Genomic DNA, 22,950 nt, shown 5'->3' with positions numbered 1-22,950 from the left:
AGGGCTAGCAGCCACGGCTTTATTCATCGTGCCCTGAGAGTCCGAGGGAGCCGCTGCCGGAGGAGGAGGAGGAAAGCCACAGGGAGGGCAGCAGCACCAGTGTTTCCACAGGGCCCCGTGTCCCTCCTCTGCTCCAGGGTATGGGGAGGGAGAAGACGCCTCCTCGTCAGCGGGGTGACTCAAAGAGGTACTCCAGGTCCGGCTGCCGCAGCCTCTGCTCCCTCTTCTTGTTCTTGGCAAACTCCCTCAGCATGGCCATCACATCATTCTCGAACTCGGCCGGTGTGGGCTTCGCTTCTGCGGTAAAAAAACAGAAAGGGGCAGCAAGAGAACAGCTCCATCCTGTCCCGAAGGACCATGGTCACCCCACTAATCCCAGCTGCCACAGCTCGGAGCGATGGTACTGCCTTGGCCGGTGCCCTGGTGAGCAGGCAGGGCAACAGGCAGCTGCACCGTACCTGTGGCCCAGTAGTAAATGTCCCAGTCGTTGCTGGGCTCATTGATGAGCCGGTCGTAGAGGTTCAGCTGCTGCTCGCTCATGCGGTTCAGGTTTTCCTTTGCAAAGAGGCTGGAGAGAAGACGTACGAGGATTGAGCGCAGGTGACCAGAGGAAGAGCCATGCTGGCATGCTGCTCCCAGCCATGGCTGACACCCAGCTCTCTATGCGATGCCAGAGGACGCGGAGGAGCTGGATCCAAAGTGACCTGCCTTCAGCCCCAGCCTGCTCTCCATTAACCACTACTTCAGTCCTGAAACCCGACTGGCCTTGCCTCGTTCATACCTCCCAGAAATTACATACATCCTTCCCAAAGGATTTCAGCTCAGCCATCAGCTAGGAGCTTCCTCCAGAGCTCTCACGTGCCTCCAGCTGCCTCTGGCTCTGCCCCGTCCTGCCCAGCAGCAGCAGCGATCATTGTATCCTGCATCCATGCAAGCAAAGCTCTTGTGGTGATTTACCCAAGGGTTCAGCCTTCTATCCTCTAAGCATCACAACAGCTCCTTAGGTTTTGGATTACGGCTGTGCACTACCCCACCAAACTCTTTCCTGCAATGCTCAGAGCTCTTCCCTGTTAATTAAAAACCTGTGACATCCTTTAGGGAGCCAAACTGGAGCAGCTAAGGCACCTCCACCCACCTTTCTCCCTTAGCTCTCCAGGGCTGTTGTTATCTCTCCTGTAAAGTACAAGCCATCCCTGCCACTCCCATCTGCAGGGGACAAATTGTTAGGGAGCTGTAGGGAAGGACAGACAGCAGGGAGGTGAGTAAGCGGCGAGGACGGGCAGCCGGCACCTCACCTGAGCAGGATGCAGTTCTCCAGCATCCCCCTCTTCCGGCTCTCATACAGCAGCCGGGCTCTCTTGGTCTCCAGCGGCTCGTCAGGACGCTCCTGCCAGGGAGGCAAAGGGATCTCCAGCACGTCCTTCCCTGAGTCCGTTGGGGAGTCCCCGCGGTAGCCCCGCTGCAGCCTCACCGACCCCAAAACATACCGGCACAGAGCCCGCCCGGGCAAGGAGCAGAGCTGTGAAAGGGACACGGAAAGCACAGGGGACACGTCAGGCCTGGCTGCCCCAGTGCAGCGGGGACAGGGAGATCCTCAGCCCCCACACGACCCCCGCCCCAGACCTTGCTGGCCACGATCCCCCAGCCCACACCACCCCCAGACTCTGCTGCTCCTCCACCCCATAACTCCCCCCACCATGCCATCCCCATCCTGTAACCCCCCCAACACCCTGCTCCCCCAAATCCCCCCATCCCAACCCCCCAGACCCTGCTGCCCCTAACACCCCCCCATGATCCCCCCCCAGACCCTGCTGCCCCTAACACCCCCCCATAATCCCCCCCCAGACCCTGCTGCCCCCGGTTCCCCAGTCCCACACACCCCTCCAGGCCCTACTGCCCCTGACCCCCCCCCAATCCCATAACCCCCCCTCAAGACCCTGCTCCCCCAAATCCCCCCATACCAACCCCCGCGACCCTGCTGCCCTCAGGGTCTCCCTCCGCCCGCCGCCTCTCCCAGATCCTTGGTTCCCCACAGACTCCCCTTGCCCCGGGACCCACCGCTCCCAGTAATTCCTCCTCCTCCCCCCCCCCTCCCCTCACCCCCCCTCACCCTGGTTGCCGCCATAGCCCCGCACGGCCCTTCTAGCCTCCCTCCAGGTCGCTCTGTGACACCGGGCGGCCCGACTCTATGGCACGGCGGTAGGAAGAGGAGAATGGGGTGTGGGGGGAGGGGAGGGGGGTAGAAGGAAGGAAGCGGGGCGGGCCGGAAGAGGCGTGACGCTAAACCGGAAGGGGTGTGGCGTGGCGCGGCGGCGCTGGCGGTGGCGGTGAGCGCGGTTGGCGCGCGCGCTCGGGGCCTGCTGGCGGTAACGGGCCGGGACGGGGACGAGGGGGACGGGACGGGGTGGGGGGAGAGGACACGGACACGACACCGCGACCCGCCACCCCCCCTACTCTACTCTTGTGCCCCCCTCCCTCCACCCCCCCAGCCCCCTCCCCCCCAGTGCCCCGGGCCCGGCCGCTCGGCAGGGGCGGGCCGCGCCGGGCCGATATGGCGGTCTCTTCCCCCCCCCCACCGTGGGGACGGGGAGGGGGTTTAGGCCGGGGAGGAGGCTCAGTTCGGGTGGGTGGGAGCGGTAGGGTCCCCCCAGGGACCCTCGCTGTTGGGGGGGGGGGCTTGCCCGGGGTGTGTGTGTGGGGGGGGAAGTGGGTGCCCCTGGGTTTGGGTTAAGGGGGGGTCGGGGGGTTGTGGCCCACGGGGTGGGATGGGAAGGGGCTGGGTTATGGTTGCCCCCTGAGGGGGGGTTGTTGCCCGCAAGGGTTGGGTAGGTTTAGGGGAAATGGGGCTATGTTGCCCCCGGGGGTGGCCCTCAGTGAGGTGGGGAGGGGGTCCTAGGAAGAGGGTGAGGGGCTGCTGCGGCCCCCGGGTGGGTCTGGGCTGAGGCTGTGGGTTACTCTGGAGGGGTGGCTGGGTGCCTGCAGGGAAGGGGGGGGCAGAGGGGACTCAGGGGGATGTGAACAGTGGGTCCCCGGTGCTTCGCTGACCCTCTTTCTCCCCCCTCGCCATGCTGCAGTGCACCTTTGGTCTTCCTGCTTCGTCCCGGTCCCAGCCCGGGCTCCTGCTCCCGTCTGTGGAAATATGTCCGAAGGAGTGGATCTGATCGACATCTACGCCGACGAGGAGTTCAACCAGGTGAGCGGCGCATCCGGCCACGGGGCTGGGGCTACAGAGCCCCCTTTTCTGGGGGAGAGCACTGTAATCAGCGTCGGCCAACTCGTTAGCAAGGGGTTGGAGCGGTTAGCGTGGACTTACCCACCAGCTGGTATGAACACATTGAGTGGAGGTAGAAGATGTGACCTGTGTGCCTGGGAAAAGGTGGTACAGCACTGGAGAGTCCCTGTGGGGAACCGAGGGCTGGGACCGTTCCTAAATCCTCATGGCTGCCATCTTGAGCTGGGAATAATAAAGGGTCTTTCTGCAGGTTCAACACGTGGATGGTCACAAAATGTTTAGGAGGGGGGAGGCAGGGTTTGGGCCAGAACATTTGCCAAGATAGTGACGAGCGGGGATCGAAGGGGATAGTTGCAGCCCGATTGGAGAAATGAGAAATCCAAACTAGAAGAGGCACTGCCAGGGAACCTCAGGGTGAGGGAACCCAGAGCATTGAACCCGTGGGACCACCAAGGCTGGGAGGCTGTGGTGGGGCCTCGCTGCGGTCGGAGAGCTGCCCGTGGGCCACCTCACCCACCCAGAGGCTGTTTGGGACTTACAGGAAGAAATGACAGAGAATGGGAGGGTGCTTAGCTGTTAGAGAAGCAGACTTTAGAGAGGGATCTGGGAGCGCGGGTGTGAACGCAGATGTTTGAAGATTAAAAGCAACCATGGAGAGCCCATGGAGGAAAGTTGGTCTGCACTAGAGGGCAAGCTGCACGAACTGGAAACAAAACATGCGGAGGAGGGAATCGCTGTAAGCTCCCAGAGGGCTGAAGAGGAGCTGAGGGTGGTAAACCCTTTGTTCTGAGGAGGCGGGAGGTTATCAGGTGAGAATGTGCCGTGGGTTAGACCTTCAGGGAAAAGCGAAATGGTGGAAACGGTGTTAACTGCCTCGGAACCGAGAGGACTGCGAGGTGCTTTCCAACCACTTGGGGAAAAAGCAGGAGTTCTTCGCTGAGAGCAATTGCCTTGGAGAAGGGCAGGGTCCAAGCTGGCTGTAACACTGCCAAAATAACAGGAACCTCACTAGAAAAGGTGAGTTGCAAAGCAAACGTCTGTTCTGCTTGTAACAGCTGGGCAGCCCTGCCCGGACACCCTCTGACTCTGAAATACTGCTTCCTGCGTCCTTCCTGAAAAACTCCCAGAATAAACCCGATTCCCCTTGTATTAAACAATCTAGCACTGTGCTGGGACCAAACAGAACTGCTCTGGCTTAGGAATTGCCTCAATTTGTGTGTTTTCACACAATTTGCTTTTAACAGAACCGGGAAATAGGTGTTCCTGGACTTGGGAGCAGAAGGGAGAGCTGGATAGCTGTGGGAATAAGGGTGGAAGGTGCAGATTAAGAAAACGTGTGGAGGTTGCTGGGCTGGAGTTTAAGAAGCGCACAGAATAGCCAGGAAATTTCATTTCTGGCAATTACTCTGAACGCCAAAGGGAAGCAGTGAAAGTGGACGAGGTAGCTACTGTCTGGAGAAGAACTGTGACATTGGTGGGTGTGAGTTGGAAAGTCTGCAACATCTCGGAGGACAACTAATGAACAACAAACAAGTGGGAGGGCTTAACAGGAGAACTCTGCTGCCGCTTCACTGTTGATCTGCAGAGATGGGTCAGCGCTGCCTGTCCCGCCTGTGCCTGCAGGTAGGCTTTCCCGCAAAGGCTCGGCTCCCAGGAATCCTAGAGAGGAAGGGCAACAAAAGCAGTGGTTTGAGTTGACGTGGGTATGTCTGCTGGGAAGGTGAAAGGGTCTCTGATGGGTCTGGTCTGGTCTCGGTCAAGTCTCGGGGATCTTTGGGAGTAAAGAAGTTAAGCAGCGTTGAGAGGAGGACGGAGCAAGCCTGGCTGCACAGCAGGAAGCAGCATGGAAAGATTTAACTGGAGGGTTTGGGGGACAGTACACAAAAGATCTTTGACATGGCCAAGTAGATGGAGGCTTCTTAAAGCTGGAAGTGATTATCAAGGCCGCCAACTCCAGCATCTTGGTCGCCTCAGGCTATGCAGCAGCAGGAAGAAACTGAGAATTAATCTGTGCACAATGGCGCGCGTGGGATCAAAGGGCGGTAGGAAGGTGCACTGGCTGCCCCATGGTCCCTGTGGCACACCAGGGACGCCAGCGTGGTTCCAAATCCCACAGCACATGTGGTAGTTACCGCCGACGGTGCCTGGTTTCATCCCCATGCACCTCACAAGGCGTCATGCATGGGTTCAGAGTGCATTCGCTGTGTCGGGGTTTGAATGACAGTGAAGGTGTTAGGTGACGAGGCGGTGGGTGATGCAAGAAGCCTTTCGCTACCGTGCATTTTGAGCGATGGTCTGCAAATTCAGTGCAGTGGCGAGGGCAGAGAGCAGCAGAGTAGACTCTGAGCGCTTGGGCTGTGAGTGCTTCTACACCATCTTCTTATCAGGCTGTTAGTTTTTAAAGGAAAGCGTCAAAAATGGAACAGACCCAGAGGATCTCCAAAAACTCCCAAGTTGAAGCATCCCCTAAGTAGCATATCTGAGGGCTTTCATGCAATTTCTCCTCTAGCCCTCCTTGTTTTGTTCTTGACTTTATGAAACTTCCAGGCAGAAATCTTCCAGCCTTGGGCTGTGTCCAAAGGCGCTTCGTCAGGGTAGGAGTGTGGGAGGCAGATTAAACAAACAGTTGAGCTGTTTTGAGAATGAGTGTAAAAATACTGCTCCCTGTTGAAATTCTTACAACCTTTTGATCAGCTCTGCAGCTGAAATAGGCAGATGCAAAAGTTACGGCTTGCTTTAGAAATGGATGTTGCTGTCAACATGTCTGGAGGAAAGCGGTTTGATTTTGATTCTTCTGTGACCCTTTGAAAGCCGTGTGCTGAGCACCCTTCCCCATCTCTCCCCTGAGCTCACAAAGGGACGTGTTTTATGTGCGCGGTTTCCTGACCGTCACAGTGTTGGGGATTTAACCACCTCGCGCTATCTCTAGCAGAAGATGTTGTCTGAACTGCCTTTGAAGTCCTGGAATTAAAAATTTGGGAGCAGAGCCTCTGTTTTTGTGCTGCACAGGACCTGTGCGTTGCTCCCGTGGGACAGATACCAACGTGGTAATTTGTAGCAGAAATGATGCTCAGCGCACGCTGAATCCGGGTGAGCAATTAGTCTGAAGATCCGTAGTAAACACAGCACTCGCTGTACACTCCAAATTAAATATAGCCTGGAACAGAGTGGGAATTGGAAGGCAGATCTAGGACACTTGAGTTCACAGCTCAGAAGATTCCTTGGTGGCTGGTTTGTGCTGTGAAAGGCTGCGCTGCTGAGAGGAGGGGAAATGGTGTGCGTGCATCTGTGCGTGCAGACAGCGTGTGTAGCTCCTACCCTGAAGAGGGCTCTGCTGGCCCAAAACCGAGTGAACTTGTGGCGGCGTATCCGAGGCGAGCAGGGTTTGAGGGAAAGTGAAACCCCCAGGCTGGACTTGTTGTGAAGTGTGTGCCTGCCAAAGAGCGAGAGGCTTGTCCGTTGAGGGCGTTTGGTTTTCCACCGCTGAACTCTTGCCCTCGCACGCTTACAGAAGGTGAGCTTCTTCCTGGTAGCCTCCCAGAGCTGCAAGTTGCGTCTTGCCCCATTGCTCAAGACAGCTGACACCCTAGCAATCCGGTCCTCTGCTCCTGCGAGGTGTGTGCTGGAGCTCAGTGGAGGAGCAGACAGAAAAGCAAAAGGTTTGTTGTTGAAGTTTGGGGGAGGAAAATCAAGCCAGCGCAGGTCACCAGCGGGGTAAAGCCTTGTGGTTCTGCTTCCTGGAGTACTCCTCCCTTCTCCCACCTCCTTATGTGTAATAAAAATGCTCCAGGGTTATGTTAAGCATTGCAAAGCAGCAGAGCCCATCGCCCTGTCTTCGGGGCACTGGTAATCCTCATTGCTGGGAAAAGGAGATGTTGATCCTGTTGCTGTGGGGCTTGCGTTAACGCTTGGCTGGTCAGAGAGCTGGGCAGCTGGACTGGAGACATGCATGAGGGATTTCCACATTGCCCAGAAAGAAGAGCAGAGGCTGTGGTGGATTGCTCAAGTGAGGGGTGGTCATAAGCCTAAGGCATGGCATGTTTTTTGTAGGGCAGTGGAGTAGTGGGGAAGAGCAGTGCGGTGCTGGGAGGGGTCTGCTGGGCCAGGGGAAAGCATGAGGAGTTGTCATTGCAAAATTGAAGTGCTGAAAGAGGGACACACCATGGTGGCAGGCCACCAAGGGGAGGGGACAGGGCTCCGGGCAAGAGGAGCTGGCTTGTGAGAGATAACAGGCGCCGGATCTGTTTGCCGTGGCTTCATTCATGGCAGTGATTCACCACCTTCTAACTTCGAACAGACCCAAGACAAGTGGTTTGGGCGCTAAACCTTTGGACTCAGCTTGTGCTGCCTCACAAGAGCTCGTGCACTTCGGCACTTGGTGAATTGGGACAACTGGTTTGCAAACTGTGAAGGGGGCTTCCTAACCTCCAGTGTCATTCATCTGCAGTCCCCTGCACAGCGGGGCACCTGTGGCAGAGCAGCGCCATGAGATGACTTTAAGCATCTCCTGTGGTGGTTGGTGTTTGGCTTCTGCTGGACAGTCATTGCTGGGGGGGTGTTGGAGGACTCCAGCAGAATGGGGCGGTCCTCCAGAGCCCCGTTCAGGCTCTTAACAGCCCACAGGTTCCTTTCTGAGCTGCGGTTTCACCCCTGGGGTCTCCCCTCTGCAGAGGTGCTCATGGTGTCTCCCCTTGCAGGACTCTGAGTTCAGTAATGCTGATCAGATGGACCTGTACGACGATGTGCTAGCAGCCAGCTCGCAGCCCCCCGAAAGCCGCACCAGCAGCTCAGAGGCACCCCCGGAGATCCGCCAGGAGCCGTCCCCCAAGCCCAACAGCAAATCTCCTGCCATCCTGTACACGTACAGCGGGTTGCGCAACAAGAGAGCTGCCGTCTATGTGGGCAGCTTCTCCTGGGTGAGTGGAATCGCTGCCTGGCTGTGCTTGCTTGTGGAGGGGTTGTCCAGACCACCTGCGTGGGCAGTTTGGGTCTCCTGTGGTACATACACAGATGGAGGTCCTCCAGAGAAACCCCTGAGGGGCTGCAGGGCTCTTTGGGGCTGCTGTTCCTCCACGATTCATGCTGACCCTGTGTCCCAAGCCAGGTCATGAGCTGGGCTTGACATTGTGATCCTTGGGGAAAAGGGATTTGTAGCCCTGGGGGGCTTCAGGTCGAGTCTGGGGCGAGTGACCAGCAGCTGCAGTGTTTCCCTCGCACCGGCTTCTGCCCCACCTGGCTCTGCCTTCTTGGGGGGCTGCGTGGGCAAGTCACCTTCTGCTTTTGACAGATACAGGGAGAGTCCTGGGGAGGCTCTGTCTTGTCCAGAGAACAGACACACCTCTGGTAGCCATGCCCAGGACCTGTTTCAGACTCGAGATTGATTTTATATTCCCTGTAGGGGCTCTGACGGTGTCTGAACTCAAGTGCCCTGCCCCAGCCCCCTGAGCGCTGAACCTGGGTTAGCTGGGGGTGGGGGCAGCATGGTCCTGCAAAGGGCTGTGTGAGCTGACACTGGCCTCTCTTCCCCTCAGTGGACGACTGACCAGCAGCTGATCCAGACCATCCGCTCGGTTGGTGTCTACGACGTAGTGGAGCTGAAATTCGCAGAGAACCGAGCCAATGGCCAGTCGAAAGGGTGAGAGCCGAGGGGGATCTGGGGGAGTCAGACCTTCACGGCCATGTCCTCTGTGTTGGGGAGAGTGAGGAGGCAGCTGGTGGTTTTCCTGGCTGGCACAGGTGATGCACAGCCCGCCTGGAGCTGGGATGGTAAAGCGGAGACTCCGAAATAGCATGGGAAAGGGATGGGGGGGGTCATATAACACCAGGCTGGTTTCAGCTGCCAGGGAAGGCAGCAGGAGGGGGTGGTGCTGGGTGGTCTCTGCCAGCAAGAATGGATAGAGCCCCATGGGGTTTGGCAGGGGGTCCCTACCCCCTACCAGGGGGTGAACCACTTGGGGCTGGCTTTTGCTGACTGACCGCCAGGCTTTCCCACAGGTACGCAGAGGTGGTGGTTGCCTCTGAGAACTCAGTCCACAAACTCCTGGAGCTCCTGCCCGGGAAAATCCTCAACGGGGACAAGGTGGAGGTGAGGCTGGCAACCCGGCAGAACCTGTCACAGTTCGAGGCGCAGGCTCGCAAACGTGAGTGAGGCGAAGGCATGCCACGGGTTGGGGGGGGCTTCCACGCTGTGCGGCAGCTCCCGCGGGCCCCGCAGATCCCCAGCAGAGCTGTCAGGCTGAACCCACCAAGACCTCGGGGTGGGGGGACACTGCCAGGAGTCTCTGGGGGTTGTTTCCTATTGCTGCTGAGTCTGATTAGATCCTGACCCGAGTCTTTATGATCCCCTTTTAGGTGCTCACACACTGCGAAGATCCCTCGTAGCCTCCTCCTCCTCCTCTCCAAACTGAATGGGCTTAAGCTCTTCAGCCTATCAACATAGCTAAGACCCTCCATATCTATTAGTAGCTCTTCTCTGGATCTCCTCCAGAATTTGTCCATCCCTGCGGAGGTAAGGTGCCCAACACTGGACGCAGTATTCCAGCTGGGGCCTGGCCGTGGGCTTTCTACAATGGCAATAGGTGGTCCTTGCCTCACTCCGCAGCGATGTGACGCCCCAGCCCCGTGCTGGGGGGCTCTGCGGAGCCACAGGGACTGTTGGCAGGAGCATGTACGAGGAGGTCTTGGCCAGCTGTGGTCATTGTAGATCCCGTGGCCCATTTCATGCAAGGAAAGCCTTTCTTCCTAAGCGCCCTGGCCAAGTTACAGTGGGGTAGCTGTGACCTTTGCACCCTCCCTTCAGCTCCAGTGCCCACGGTGATCTGCTGCTTGGCAGCACCATACGCTGTTAGACCGCGTCCCGACCTGCCCTTGCGTTTCAGCAGAGCAGGGTGTGTTCCCTTCTCCCGCCGGGTACGGGGAGGCTGAGTTTCGGCCTGCCCCCAGGGGCCTTGCCCTTGGCACGGCTGAGCTCACGTGAATCCTTGCCGCCGGCTCAGGAACACCGGCGCCTAGACGGTGCTCCGCTTGACGGCCGTCAGAGCGGCAAGGCCCGGTGGGGAGCTGTGGCTCCCCCGAGGGGCTCAGGCAGAGGCAGTGCCCTCCGTCGTACCTCTCCCGTCTCATCCTTAAAGCCTCTTTGGACACAGCAAGGGTTCCTGTCCCTCTCTTCGAGGGCAGACGGGCACCGAGTTTTCCTTCCTCCAGCAGCTCCGTTGCTGCTGGCACTTGGGTTCTGTCTCCTGGTGTTCCTCCACGCTCAGGCCTTTCTGAACCTGTGTGCGATCGCAGGCTCTCTGGGTCATTTAATGTCTTCGGGGACTTGGGACCCAGCGACCTCTCTGCTGGGGACCTCGCGCCATTTCTTGGGGCTTTTCGCTTCTGTCCCTGTAACCCGCTTGCTCAGCAGCTTCCGCAGAGCCTCGCTGGCCGAGAGCGAGCATCCCCGGGGCACCGTGTGGGCAGCTGGGGTCTTGCTGAAGAGCTGGTACCCCCTTCAAGGCACGTGGAAGCGGAGGCTACGTTTGGCTGGCTGGATCTTTCTCTGGGCACCTTGAGCTCTCTCAAGGCCAGACCTTACGGGGCTGCGGGAGAGGACGGTCCTCGTGCCGGTTGCCACGGGTGGGGAGGAAGAGGAGGAGGAGGTCTCCGAGACCCTCAGGCCCTCCGGCCACGGCTCATGGCTCTTTCCTGTGCCGCTTGCAGGTGTGCCGCCGAGGGCCCACTCCCGAGACTCCGTGGACTCGGTGGATGGCCGTGCCACGCCGACAGAGAATGCCTTGCCGCCTGCCCGTGTGGAGAAACCCCCCTCTGTCCTGCCTTTTTTCAACCGCCCCCCTGCCGCCCTGCCCCTCATGGGGCTGCCCCCGCCGCCAATGCCTCCCCCGCCGCCCCTCTCCTCCGGCTTCGGCGTCCCCCCACCCCCACCCGGCATCCACTATCAGCATCTCATGCCCCCGCCGCCTCGACTGCCCCCCCACCTGGCTGTGCCGCCCCCGGGGGCTGTCCCCCCTGCCCTGCACCTCAACCCTGCCTTCTTCCCCCCACCCAACGCAGCCCTGGGTCCTCCGCCAGACACCTACGGCAAGGCCATGGCCCCCTACAACCACAGCAGGTGAGAAGGGGCAGAGGGGGCAGGGGGGCTGCGTGCCACTTGGTACCAAATTGGGGATGGGGGGGCTATGCTGACCCGCACGTGTGCCTCCTGCGCAGCCGTGAACTCGGCCCGCCACCTCCCCCTGTGAGCGAAGTGGAGTTTGAGGAGATCATGAACAGGAACCGGGCGATCTCCAGCAGCGCCATTTCCAAGGCAGTGTCCGGCGCCAGCGCAGGTAATGGTGACTGTGTTCCTGTGCCCCCCGTGTGTGTGTGTCCCCCTCCACGCCATCCCGCGGCAAGTCCACATCCCTCGAGCCTTGTTCCGCTTCCCTAGGCGATTACAGCGACGCCATCGAGACCCTCCTCACGGCCATCGCCGTCATCAAGCAGTCCCGCGTCGCCAACGACGAGCGGTGCCGCGTCCTCCTCTCGTCCCTCAAAGACTGTCTGCACGGCATCGAAGCCAAGTCCTACAGCACGGGCGCCAGCAGCAGCTCCTCCAGGTACTGACGGCTCTGGGGCTCAGAGCCGCATGGGGGTGGCTTCGTTGCACCCCGTCTTGGGGTTTTGCTCGCTGTCTCTGTCCCCAACCCAGTGAGATCCTCTCCGGAGGTGACCGAAAGCTTTTTCTTCTTTTTTCTCAGGAAAAGACACCGATCTCGGGAGCGGTCTCCCAGCCGGTCTCGTGAAAGCAGCCGGCGGCACCGGGACCTGCTCCACAGCGAGGATCGGCACGAGGACTATTTCCAGGAGCGGAACCGGGAGCACGACCGACATCGGGACAGGGACAGAGAGAGGGACCGGCACCACTGAGACAGGTGAGCCGGTGCCAGGGTGCTGCCGCACGTGCTGCGCCGTTGGTGTGGGGTCTCAGAGGTCCCCCTCGAGGAGTGAGGGCTGAGGTGGTGGGAAGGGTCCTCGGCGCTTCTCTGACCACTTCTCTCATCTCTCCCCCACAGGAGTTTGGCAGTAAGTGGTTTTTAATGGACTCGTATCTCCTCACCTCGATCAGGACTACGTGACCGAGGCCGCTCCACCCCCCCACCCCTTCCCCACCACCCCCAGCTCTCTCCGGGCGCCTGAGGAAAACCGTGCCGCGCTCCGGCGGGACTCCCACCGACACCTCGTGGCCTTGGGGCCTGAGCCTTTGCCCGCACTCACCGCTACTGCTGCTTCCCCGGGGAGAGACGGGGAGCTGGGGAACGCCTGCGCCTGGGCCGCCCTGCTCCACTCCGTGGACTCTCGGACCCAAAGAGAAATGGTGCTTTTTTTTCCATGGAGGGAGGTTTGTGAGCCCTTTCCTCTCCAGGGGTGGCTGGAGGGGATGGAGCCCTCCCTGTGGGCGTGAAGTGCGGGGGCTTGGAGGTGCACGGCTCCTGACCCTGTGCCCGGGTTCACTGGTATGGGGTCTTCTGCCACGTACCATCCTCTCGCCTCATCTGGGGACACTCCTGTCCCCATCACCCCAGCAGTCCCAGCACCAGCCCCCCTGTCCCGCAGGACACTGTGCCACGCTCCTCCTTTTCCCCCCTCTGGTGGAGGGGAAGCGCAGCCCATCCCCTCCGCGGGCCTGCTTTTCCCCCTTCATCCTCTCTGCTGTGTCTGGGAGCGATGTGCTGAGGAAGCGGAGGGCTAGAGCTGGGCTGGGGGTCGCCTCCTCTCTCTGCCCTGATGTTCCCCACCGGCTCGCCGCAGCGGCATTCCCATCCCAAACAGCAGCTCTGGCTGCCGAGCGCCGGCAGGGTCCTGCACGGAGCCAGCCTCTCCTGCAGCACCTTCCTTGTTTTAGAGGAAGTGGAGGAGGCAGAGTGGGGCAAGGCAGGCTGCCACCCCCGCTGCCTCGGGGACTACCTGTCCCCCGCAGGTGCTGGGGGCTCTCCCAGCTCTGTCCCTGTGTCCCCCAGCTACCCTTTCCGAACAGGCGGCGCGGTGGTTCCGCACGTGGTAGCAGCTCGGCTGTGTTGCACAGGCCGGGATGGGGGTGGTGGGGACACAGTGGCAGGGAGGGGGGAGTCCCCGTGCCCTGCACGGAGTGGTGGGCAGCCAGGTGGGAGCCCCCCCACCCCAGCCCTGTGCTTCTCCGGGCTGCGAGGCCCCACACGTGTCCCTCTGGCAGGAGAGGGAGAGCCCAGGAGGCTTGGGGTGAGCTGAGGAGACACAAGGTGACTTCTAGGGTGGGTGCCAGCCCCCAGGGCTGCCGGCCAGGCGGTGTCACCCTCTGAACTGTTGCTGGACAGGAGAAGCCCAGCTCTGGAGGTCTTTTTAGGTCGAAACGACACACAAACAAAAAAAAGAAAAAAAGAAAAAAAAAAAAACAACAACCCATCTTGTAAAGTACCATAAGGTGCTGGCTTAGCGGGTGAGTGCCGGGGGGAGCGCTCGGTGGGAGAGTTCTGTTTTTTACTTAATGACACAAATTTTTAGTTTCTTTCCAAATATAGTGGGGAAAAGTGCAGAGCAAACCCCTATTAACCACCCAGCGAGGCGCTGCCCCTCCTGCTCGCAGTGACTAGATTTGTTTGTCTTTCTGATAGGTTGGAAATTGTGTAATAAACTTGATGACATTGTCGATCTTTTATACAGCGCTGTAGGGCTCTTCTGTCGTGTTTTCTCCCTATGACGAGTGTGGGGGAAGCATTTTAGTGCCACTGTGTGAGAGGGAAGAGCAGCGCTTGGGGACTATTTAGTGCCTCTGTGCCCACCATCCCTGACCCTCACTGTCCTCCTGTGTTTCTGAGGGGCTCCTGTGCCCCCCAAGCTGGCTCAGGGCAGCGCTGTGGGGCAGCGGTGCAGTGCTGGAAGCTCCTGAGCACTTCATGCCCAGCCCGCTGCCCTGGGGAAAGCCACATGCCCAGGCACCAGGTAAAAATAAATATTTATTGGAAAATAGTGAATTTTTCTGAGAAGGCAATAGAAAAAAAAATAATTCTCCGTACCTCAAACTGACCTGTGCATCACAAGTCCTGGGGGCTGCCTCCCAGGTGGCAGTGGGTCGGGTGCTGCCCGGCAGGTCGCTCACGCATGCTGCCCAGCAGAGCGCAGGCAGGGTGAAGACCTCTCCTGCCCGGGACTGACACGGGCTTGGCCTGGGAGATGGAACCGGCACTGGGGCCACTGGCTCCCCGCTGCTTTGTGTACCTGTGCCGCTCTGTGCTTGGTCCTTTGGCGTGGCACAGGGCCTCAGTATGAATCCATGCTGCCAAGAAGGGAAGAGGGGGACATGTCAGCACCAAACCAAACAGGCGGCTCACCATGCCAGCTTCTGCCGCGTCCCAGCATTGCCCAGCTCCCTGCACGACGTGGCCCGGCTGCGGTACCTGGAGAAGGAGACCAGCGCGAGGACACCCAGCAGCAGCTCCACGGCGTAGAAGAGCAGGAGGATGGCGTTGAGGATGGCTTCCAGGCGCAGGGCGTAGGTCTGCAGCAGCAGGTAATAGGCCGCCATCACGGCCGCTGGGACAGTCAGGGCCAGGCTGATGGAGAGCGGCACCTTCCGCTGGCACAGGTTCCCCTTGGATCCTGGGGGGAACACGATTAGGGGGGGGTGTCTCCCACAGGGCCCCCCAGGACTCTGCGGTGGTGGGGAGGACATGGTAAATGGCACCACAGTGGTCCCAGCTCTGCCCCAGCAGTTCCTGGGGTGTGTGGGGGTGAGCTCTGGAGCCTGATGTCACCCCGGCGGACACCACCCCCTCTGTCCCCAGCACTTACCGAAGAAGATGCGAGTGGCCTCAGTGCCGAGATAGAGGAAGAGCAGCACCACGTCCAGCGCCAGGTTGGTGAAGGGGTACGGCAGCAGCAGCACTGCGGGGTACAACCACCGCTGCCTTCAGGGCTTGCACTGACAGCCCACCCTGGGCCTCAGGGCGGCGGGGGGCTGCTGCCCTGGGGGTGAGGGGGTCGGGGTTGGGGGGGACTCACCCTTGTACACGAAGATGAAAGCCTCCAGGAGGAAGTAGGTAGCGCTGTACCAGCCGTTGAGGAAAAGCAGGACCTGCAGTGGAGCCGAGGAGCGCTGGCGGCCTGAGGGCACAAGGCGGCCGTAGGCGGGGGCGGCGCGGACCGGGCCCCAACCCCGCTCCCCGCCTTGCTGAACCCCGCTCCCGGTCCGTTCCAGGCCCCTCTGCGCCTTGGCCAGCTCCCAGTCCCATTCCTACGCCCCGCTGTCCCCGTCCCGCCCTCCCCGGTCCTGGCCGCGCTGCCCGTCGCGGCCCCTCACTCACTCCTGGGCGCCATCTTCCATCTCCATGGGAACGGCCGCCGCCGCCCTCGCTCACGGGAGCGCTGGGCGGGAAGGCGCCCGGCCGCTCTCTCCGCCCTCTCTATGGTTCAGGAGGACTGGGCAGGTGAGCCGCGGGTTCGAATCCCGCGCCCGGCCGGATGGGCGGGTGGGAACCGGGACCCCTGGCTGGGGCGGGTGGGGATCACCGGCTGCCCTCCGGTTCTGCCTCCGTTCCTACGTTGGGCCGAGCATCTCACGCTGCAAGGTGGGAACAGCCTTGTTCTGTGGCTGCAAACACAGCGCTGAGCTGGCCAGGGCCGGCACAAAGCATGGGTAAGGCTGCTGGGATGGTGGCCACTGTCACTGGGAGGAAGGGAAGAGCTGGGGGGAGGCCCGGGACGCACAGACACCAGGCAGCTTCTGGAAAAGGCAGCCGATTTATTTCTTTATTGTTTACAAAAACACTCAAGTCCCAACAGGAGCTGTGGCGCCGGAACGCACCAGGAGCCTCCCACCAACTCCCAGCATCCGCATGAGCTGTGCCAGCGCTGGCAGAAGAGCTGGTCCCCAGGAGGAAGAGGAGGAAGGTGGCTGAGCCGAAACTGTCCCCATTGGGGCCTGCAAATTGCAGAGAGACAGTAGGGGCTGCCGGGAAGTTGAAGGGAAAGACAGTGGGTCGCCCAGAGCCCAAGGGAAACCATCAGCCGCGGAACTGTGCAAACTCCTTGCGTAGCCAGAGCGAGTCCTGGTAGAAGAGGGGGTCACCCAGGTGCACCGCCGTCCTCTTGTAGAAGTAACAGTAGAGCACAGCCGCTGTGGGAGGGAGGGGGGGTGAGGGAGGGCCCCCAACTTCGCCCCCACAGGCTCCCTGAAAGAGGCAGGACCCCGCCAGGGAGCCTGCGACCACGAGCCCTTACCCAACCGCTGGAAAACAAAAAGGGTCTGCAGGCCTTCAGTCCACACGAAGCGGCCGGAGTCCCGCCACCGCAGGTTCTGAGACAGACAGACAGACAGGAGCCAAGAATAACGTCCACGTTAGTTTTGGGGGCAGCAACCTGTGCCTCTGGCTCCCTCAGCCTGGTGTGCTGCTGGGCACAGACCAGGGGAGACACTGCCGGCTGCGGGAGGCAGCTCCCCCACCCCAAAGGTTAAGCAGCTCAGGGGATTTAGCCAGCGAGCCGGGACCTATTCTAGCTTCAGACTTCAGATCTCTGCAAATCCCCATCAATCCCCTGCCCGGATGGTGTGGGCAGCACCGGGGCGGCTGCCTGCTCAGACACCCTGGTGTGGGGCGGCCCCCGGCCCGGCTCGAAGTGTTTCCCCTGCCCCGGGGTCAGCGAGGTAGGGACAGACCCTCACTCAGAGACTGGAGAAGTGGGGGATGAGAGCCCGATGGAGGAGGGTGCCCAGGGGCTGGGACGGGTGTGTGGGCTGCTCCTTCGGGGGCTGGGGCAGGGGACAGGAGGGAGTTTAGTCAGGGAAGAGAAGGGGAAGATGCTGCCAGGACCACTAGGTGCTTGCTTGCTGCCAGCAGGGAGGGGGCCGCCCCCAGGCGCTGAGCCCTGGCATTTGCTGGGGATTAATTCCAGGTAAACCAGGAGGTGCTGTCACAGACTTCAGCGGGGATTACCCCAGGAGTGGCTTCTGTGCCAGCACAGAGCTGGAGCTGCTGGGCTTCCCCTGTGGAAAGAGAATTTTCCAGCAGGTTACAGCCCTTAAGGAAGGGGCCAGGATGGGGCAGCTCACTTCCAGCCTGATGCCTACAGGGTGGGAGGTCACGCAGGGAATCACAGGGGGACACCGAACTGTCCCTGCGGTGGTAGATCGTGGCCTTTCTCTCATGAGAGAGGGACTTGAAGGGAGCAGGGGGTTGTGGCCAGGAAAGCAAGTGGACCACTGCCTGTGCTGCCTGCCCTCAAGAGAAGCCAGCAGCCCCAAGCTCGCCCCAGCCTACCATAACCCAGATGTGGAAGGAGATGCTGAGCGCCAGGTAGGCCCCTGACAGCAGGATGGTCCCCTTGAACTTGTGAAAGAGGAGGTTGACCAGCCCAGCCTGGAAGACGAAGGTGTTGAAGAACATGAGGAAGATGATGATGATGTTGAAGAGAATAGCAATGTCCTGGATGCTGCAGGAGGAGAGAGATGTGGTGAGACCCCTGTTCTCCTGCCCCACCGTGCTACCCGCTATGTCCGCCTGGCGCTCACATGAAGAGGACGAGCTGGACGGCGGGGGCTGTGCGGAGCAGCTCCGAGAAAGAGTTGACGAAGAGGTCATAGAAAAGCAGGAGGAACTGCAGGAACAGGACCAGGCTGTAGTTGCTGGTCTGGAGCATCTTCCTTCCCTGGGGCTTGGAGCTCTCAGCCCCGGCATCCCCAGCAGCAGAGCCAGCTCATGGTCTGGAGCTGAGGGCCTCAGCGTCGCCTCTCCCTACGACCGAGACCTGGAGGGGGAGCAGAAGTTTCGTTTGGGAGGGTGGGACGCACCCCCTGCACCTTGCAAACCTCCTCTGGAAACCCAAAGCAGGGTCAAACCAACAGCAGCTCCTGCCAGTTTCTAGCACACTGACACAGAGCCATGCTCTGCCCCTGGTCTGTAGGCTGGGCTCTCGCAAATAAGCTGTCTCCCTTCTCTTCTCACCATGCAGCAGGTTCAGGTTCAGTCTCGCTCTCCCACCCCCCAGCCTCACAGCCACCTTGATCTCAGGAAACAGATGCAAAGAAATTCAGGGACAAGGGAAATGTGCGAGTCTCAGGGAGCAGTGTCCAGGCAGGTTATTCACACCTCTCACGCTGGACAAACCCTAAAGCTGCTGACAGCTCCGTGGGCAGTGCTGAGCAGGCCACGCTACAGGGGCAGGTTTGGGCACGCCGTGTCCCAGCATCGCTCTCCTTTGCCCCACCCCAGGAACATGCACCCTGCCTGGGGCAGCTGGTCAGAGAGTGGACGAGGACACAGGGAGGGAACAAAGCTGTCTAGGGACAAGCGAGGAGGCACAGCTCTCCTGCCCAATTCTCCGACAGCCGACTCGGGACCCGCACTGCCTGGGGACAGCAGCCGGGCAGCACCAGGGAAGGAGGGACGGAGGGACGTGACACAGAGGGAGGTAAGACGGTGCTCGGGGGGATTGGGGGGGGTCCAGGAGAACGGGGAGGGTCCCCTGTGTCCTGGCGGTAGAGTTCTGCTCTGAGGCCCTTTCTTCTCTGAAAGGGAGTCACAGGGCTGGATGTGACAGGGGAAGGAGGCAGCTCCCCCCCACCCCCCGTCACACAGCCACCACACAGCCACCCTCTCCCTGCATGGCCCCCGGGTCCCCTCTTATCCCCCCATCAATTCCCCCCGACCCCAGTCCCGAAGGAGGCCGCAGCATCACCGGGGTCCCCCCCACCCCAGCAGCCGCCCCCGGGGGTGCTTCCCCTCCACTCCTCCCCGGTGCAGAGGCAATCCGCGGAGCCCGGGACTGCGGGTACCGCTGCTCCCCGCCGCGTCCCACCCTCCGCACGCCGGCAGCGGCCGGGCGCTGACCTGCGGCCGCCATCTTCCGTCTCCAGGGTAACGGAACAGCCACTGAGGTGGGGGCGGAAGCGGGCGGCTGGAGGAACCGAGCTGGGGCCGCTCTGGCCGTCGCTCTCGCTGGCTACGCGTACTGGGAGGGTTGGCGGGGGCTACCACAGAGGCGAACGGCCAGAGCGGCGCCGTCCAACATGGAGGCGCCCGGCGAGGCCGAGGGGGCCGTGGGGCCCGGCGGCCGGCGGGAGGGACTGAGGTACGGCCTTGGGACCAGGCCACACCCCGGGGCTGAGGGAACTGTGGGGTCCGGCTCCGTGTTCCCGGAGCCGGGAGGACCCGCGGGGCCTTGTGTTCCGGGGAGCCATGGGGCCGGGCCCCGTGTCCCCAGACCTGGGGGAGCCGTAGGGCCGGGCCCCGTGTTCCCGGTGTTGTGGGAACCGTGGTGGCAGGCCCTGTGTCACCAGGTCTGGGGGAACTGCGGGGCCCCGGCTGTAGGGGAGCCGTGGGGCCAGGCCCCACATCCCCAGGCTTTGGGAGAGCCGTGGGGCCCAGGCCCCGGGGAGCCGTGGGGCCACTCAGCGCCGTGGCAAGCATTGCAAGGCCTCGGAGCGAGTGGGTGGCTGAGTTCGCGGTCCTCTTGCTGCATCGGGGCCGCGTCCCACCCACCTCCTGCCTCACGGTCCCGTGGGGCAGCTGATCTTGGCTGGGGTGGCAGGGGAACACAAGGCTGTCACCCGCCCCAGGAGGAGACATAAATATCTATTTTTGGAGGCAGATGCAAAACACCAGGCAAATGAGTTCAGCCCTGCTCCTGCCAGTCACCTGCTCGAGCCCCGTGGGCTGAGGGCAGCACTGAGGGCAAGGCCCTGCCGGTCCCGCTGCCCAGCCCAGGCAGGGATGTGGGGCTGTTGCCTGTGGGGTCTGTCCCCCCGCCTCTGACCCCCCGCCTCTGACCCCCATGAAGCAGGTGGGGGTGACGGCTGGTGCAGAGCAGGCAGGAGGGAGCAGGGGTGCTGGGGCTGCCAGGATCTGGGTTGGCGGGGGGGGGTATAAGAGTACCTCCTCGCCCCCAGGTGGGGTGAGCCCTGTTCTGTGGGTGCAGCTGGCAGGGGGGGTACAAAGTGCTGAGGGAGGAGGGGATCAGGTCAGTGGGTTCCTGGGGACAGCGTAGGGGGTGCTGGGGGAGCACAGGGTTACAGGAGACACTTAGACCCTCTGTGAGGCCCTTGCTGCTGTCCCCTGGCACCAGGGCAGTATGGTAGGGTGCTGCCCAGGGACCTGGCTCTGCAGGAGCTGGTTTTGTCCTGCGCGTCCCCAGTTGGCCAGGTCCAGTCCTGGCATCCTTCCCTGGCCAGGCAGCAGCTGGGCCAGGGCCACCCCTCCTTGGGGTGCCTGCTTCCCCTTTCAGTCTGGCTCCTCCCTAGGGCTGTCTGCACACAGGCCAGAGCCAGCACAGGCGGAGAGCACCGGCAGAGGCTGAGCAGACGTCTTGCTCTTCCCCAGGTGCCGCCATCCTATTGCAGAGATGCTGGATCTGCCCTTCCTGCCCTTCTGCATCTTTCTTGGCGGCCTGGGCTTCATCTGCGTAGCCTTCGTGAGTGCCTGGTGCCAGCACTGGCGCGGTGGCTTCGCCTTGGACGGCAGCCTCCAGATGTTCAACTGGCACCCGGTGTTGATGGTGACGGGCATGGTGGTGCTGTACGGTGCAGGTGAGCGGGGCGTGCGGCGCGGCGCGGCCCTGGCACAGCTCCTGCCTGACTCTCTCGCCCAACAGCGGCCCTGGTGTACCACCTGCCCCCCGCCTGGAGCGGCCCCAAGCTCCCCTGGAAGGTGCTGCACGGTGCCCTGACCCTGGCAGCCTTCAGCCTGGCCGTGCTGGGGCTGGTGGCCGTCTTTCGCTTCCACAACAACCACGGGACGCCCAACATGTACTCGCTGCACAGCTGGCTGGGGCTGGCCACCGTGCTGCTCTTTTCCTGCCAGGTGGGTGCTGCTCCGGCCCCCCCGCACCCTGGCTCCCTTGTCCATGCCTGTCACCCTCACCTCCCCTCCCTGCAGTGGCTGGCCGGCTTCAGCGCCTTCCTGCTGCCCTGGGCTCCTGCCTGGCTCCGTGCCCTCTACAAGCCTGTCCACGTCTTCTTCGGCTCCACCATCCTCATGCTGTCCGTGGCCTCGTGTGTGTCGGGCATCAATGAGAAGCTCTTCTTCAGCCTGTGAGCATTGTGGTGGGCGTGGGGAAAGCCTTTGCAGGGAGGGAGGCTTGGGGCAGGGGTGGTTTGGGCTGGTCGTTGTCTTTCGGTGTCAGAAGCGGCACAGAGCAAAACTGAGCGCAGGGCGGCGAAGGGAAGTGAGCAATTTCTCCCTCAGGTGTGTAGTTAACCTGCACAACTCCCTGCTGTGGCATGGGTACAGGGTTGTGTGGGCTTAGGGGAAGGCTGAGCACATTCAAGAAAGTTTTGGCCCCTCTTCTCCCAAGGAAGAACGGGACGACGGACTACAAGTGCCTGCCCGCTGAGGCTGTCTTTGCCAACACGCTGGGGCTCCTCATCATCCTCTTTGGGGTGCTGGTGCTGGGTGCCCTGGCCAGGCCGAGCTGGAAGCGCCCTGACGCTGACTCCCCAGACTCTTGCCAGGTACCGGCTCCGCTGCGGGGGCACGCTGGATGTGTGCAGGGTGGGTTCAGGGAGCCGAGCTGAGGGACCTGCCTCCCACCACAGCCCCGGCTGGCTCATCCCTGGGGTGGGGGGGATGGTGGGCCAGGCAGGGGGGGGTGCAGGCACCGGGCTCACCCATACTCTCCCCACAGCCACTGCTCACCGCCGAGCGCTGACACCTGCATGGCAGCCGAGGTCTCTCCCTGCCCTCCCGGGGCTACCAGCCCTGAGCTGTCCAACCCCGTCGCTTCCCTGCCTGTACCGCCGACTCCGCTCTCGGCCTGTCACCTTGCCCTTGCCAGGGGCTCCCGCTTCTTGCACCCGACACTCATCTGCCCGTGGGAGGAACAGGCTCAGCTCCCTTATGACAGAGATGTTGCTGGGATGAGGACATCTCTTTGCCTCCTTTGTGGCCTGGCGTTGGCCTCCTGCCTGCTGTAGGATGAGGGCACCTGCAGTGTGATGCTTCTGCCTGCATCCTCTTGCCTCCACATGCCAGCTCCTGCCAGGTCCAGCTGGTCTTTCACACCTGAACCTTGGTCTGTGCCAAACTGGCTGCCCTCGAGCCTTCCCCGCGCCCTGCAGTGCCATCGCTCAATGCAGCAGCCGGAGCTGTCAGAGCCTCGTCAGGTCAGAAGCTGCTGGAGGAGCACCCATGTGCCTGGCAGCACTACTCCCCCACCCCAGGACCATCTCCTGCGTGGGGTGGCCCGGCTTGGGGCAGCAGGGATGGAAGGGACCCTCGCACTGTGCCTTGCCCTTCATTGGGCTGCCTGTGCCTCTCCCTTTGCCCCATGGGTACAGGTGGTGGGACCAGCCGAGCAGCCTCCCGGGGCCCTCGTGGACGTAATAAACTGCTGGCTTCTGCGGTGTTCCTGCACCCACGTCCTTGGGGACAAGGGGGGGGCTCCAGGAGCCAGGGCGGGAGAGGTGGGTGTCTGGGGAGCAAGTCCCGGTGCTGGCCAAGTGAAGCCGCGCTGCCTGGAGGCTGTGTCCCCTCTGAGACCCTGGCTTGTCCTCGATGGCTCCTACCTTCCCCTCCACCACTGGTAGCTGGAGCTCCCCTGGCAGCCTGGGCTCACGCTGGCCAGTCCCCCTGCTCACCCCAGGCCCTCGCCCCAGCTTGGGGCCACCCTGTGCTGCAGGGTGGGCTCTGCCCCAGCCCCTGGTTCTTCTTTGTCCCTTTCCCCGAGCCTCCTCCCAGCCCCGTGCCTGGGGCCACGTGAGTTCTGTGGTTTCC

General features: G+C 61.6%; 5 protein-coding genes and 1 long non-coding RNA gene across 9 annotated transcripts; 3 read left to right on the top strand and 3 right to left on the bottom strand.

The window, feature by feature from the left end:
* Nucleotides 1-5: 5 nt before the first annotated feature.
* On the bottom strand, nt 6-2,234 carry SDHAF2 (succinate dehydrogenase complex assembly factor 2). The gene is made up of 4 exons (XM_049820403.1): nt 2,111-2,234; nt 1,296-1,519; nt 459-568; nt 6-297 (listed from the first exon to the last, which is right to left on the bottom strand). The coding sequence occupies exons 1-4, from the start codon at nt 2,123-2,125 to the stop codon at nt 167-169; spliced, it is 480 nt and encodes a 159-aa protein (XP_049676360.1). The 5' UTR covers nt 2,126-2,234; the 3' UTR covers nt 6-166.
* Nucleotides 2,235-2,292: 58 nt separating this feature from the next.
* On the top strand, nt 2,293-12,396 carry CPSF7 (cleavage and polyadenylation specific factor 7). 2 transcript variants are annotated; one of them, XM_049820361.1, is made up of 10 exons: nt 2,293-2,327; nt 3,075-3,193; nt 7,930-8,148; nt 8,764-8,867; nt 9,227-9,372; nt 10,934-11,342; nt 11,441-11,559; nt 11,661-11,829; nt 11,971-12,144; nt 12,286-12,396. In XM_049820361.1, exons 2-9 carry the CDS (start codon nt 3,140-3,142, stop codon nt 12,137-12,139), a joined length of 1,389 nt encoding a protein of 462 aa, XP_049676318.1. In that variant the 5' UTR covers nt 2,293-2,327; nt 3,075-3,139; the 3' UTR covers nt 12,140-12,144; nt 12,286-12,396. The 2 variants fall into 2 exon arrangements, with proteins under 2 accessions (XP_049676318.1, XP_049676317.1); XM_049820360.1 differs by having other exon boundaries at nt 2,298-2,366.
* A 1,205-nt stretch (nt 12,397-13,601) lies between these two features.
* TMEM216 (transmembrane protein 216) lies at nt 13,602-15,666 on the bottom strand. Of its 2 annotated transcripts, XM_049820405.1 has the most exons (5): nt 15,550-15,666; nt 15,248-15,349; nt 15,038-15,130; nt 14,644-14,845; nt 13,602-14,522 (listed from the first exon to the last, which is right to left on the bottom strand). In XM_049820405.1, exons 1-5 carry the CDS (start codon nt 15,560-15,562, stop codon nt 14,507-14,509), a joined length of 426 nt encoding a protein of 141 aa, XP_049676362.1. In that variant the 5' UTR covers nt 15,563-15,666; the 3' UTR covers nt 13,602-14,506. The 2 variants fall into 2 exon arrangements, with proteins under 2 accessions (XP_049676362.1, XP_049676361.1); XM_049820404.1 differs by having other exon boundaries at nt 13,602-14,845.
* LOC126047155 (uncharacterized) lies at nt 15,016-16,362 on the top strand. The gene is made up of 2 exons (XR_007508514.1): nt 15,016-15,101; nt 16,019-16,362. It is a non-coding gene; the product is annotated as an uncharacterized LOC126047155 (long non-coding RNA).
* TMEM138 (transmembrane protein 138) lies at nt 16,221-19,152 on the bottom strand. Its single transcript, XM_049820398.1, has 5 exons — nt 19,072-19,152; nt 17,754-17,989; nt 17,503-17,674; nt 16,466-16,541; nt 16,221-16,361 (listed from the first exon to the last, which is right to left on the bottom strand). Exons 2-5 carry the CDS (start codon nt 17,879-17,881, stop codon nt 16,249-16,251), a joined length of 489 nt encoding a protein of 162 aa, XP_049676355.1. The 5' UTR covers nt 17,882-17,989; nt 19,072-19,152; the 3' UTR covers nt 16,221-16,248.
* Nucleotides 19,153-19,169: 17 nt separating this feature from the next.
* On the top strand, nt 19,170-22,564 carry LOC126047126 (lysosomal membrane ascorbate-dependent ferrireductase CYB561A3). Of its 2 annotated transcripts, none has more exons than XM_049820370.1 (6): nt 19,170-19,312; nt 20,560-20,765; nt 20,831-21,039; nt 21,115-21,269; nt 21,537-21,689; nt 21,863-22,564. In XM_049820370.1, exons 1-6 carry the CDS (start codon nt 19,251-19,253, stop codon nt 22,149-22,151), a joined length of 1,074 nt encoding a protein of 357 aa, XP_049676327.1. In that variant the 5' UTR covers nt 19,170-19,250; the 3' UTR covers nt 22,152-22,564. The 2 variants fall into 2 exon arrangements, with proteins under 2 accessions (XP_049676327.1, XP_049676328.1); XM_049820371.1 differs by having other exon boundaries at nt 21,533-21,689; nt 21,863-22,030.
* Nucleotides 22,565-22,950: the final 386 nt, after the last annotated feature.

The sequence above is a fragment of the Accipiter gentilis genome, chromosome 17 (genome assembly GCF_929443795.1).
Source record: "Accipiter gentilis chromosome 17, bAccGen1.1, whole genome shotgun sequence".
NCBI lineage: Eukaryota > Metazoa > Chordata > Aves > Accipitriformes > Accipitridae > Astur > Astur gentilis.
The sequence above is the reverse complement of the archived record's forward strand: the minus strand, read 5'-3'. Positions and strand labels throughout refer to the sequence as shown.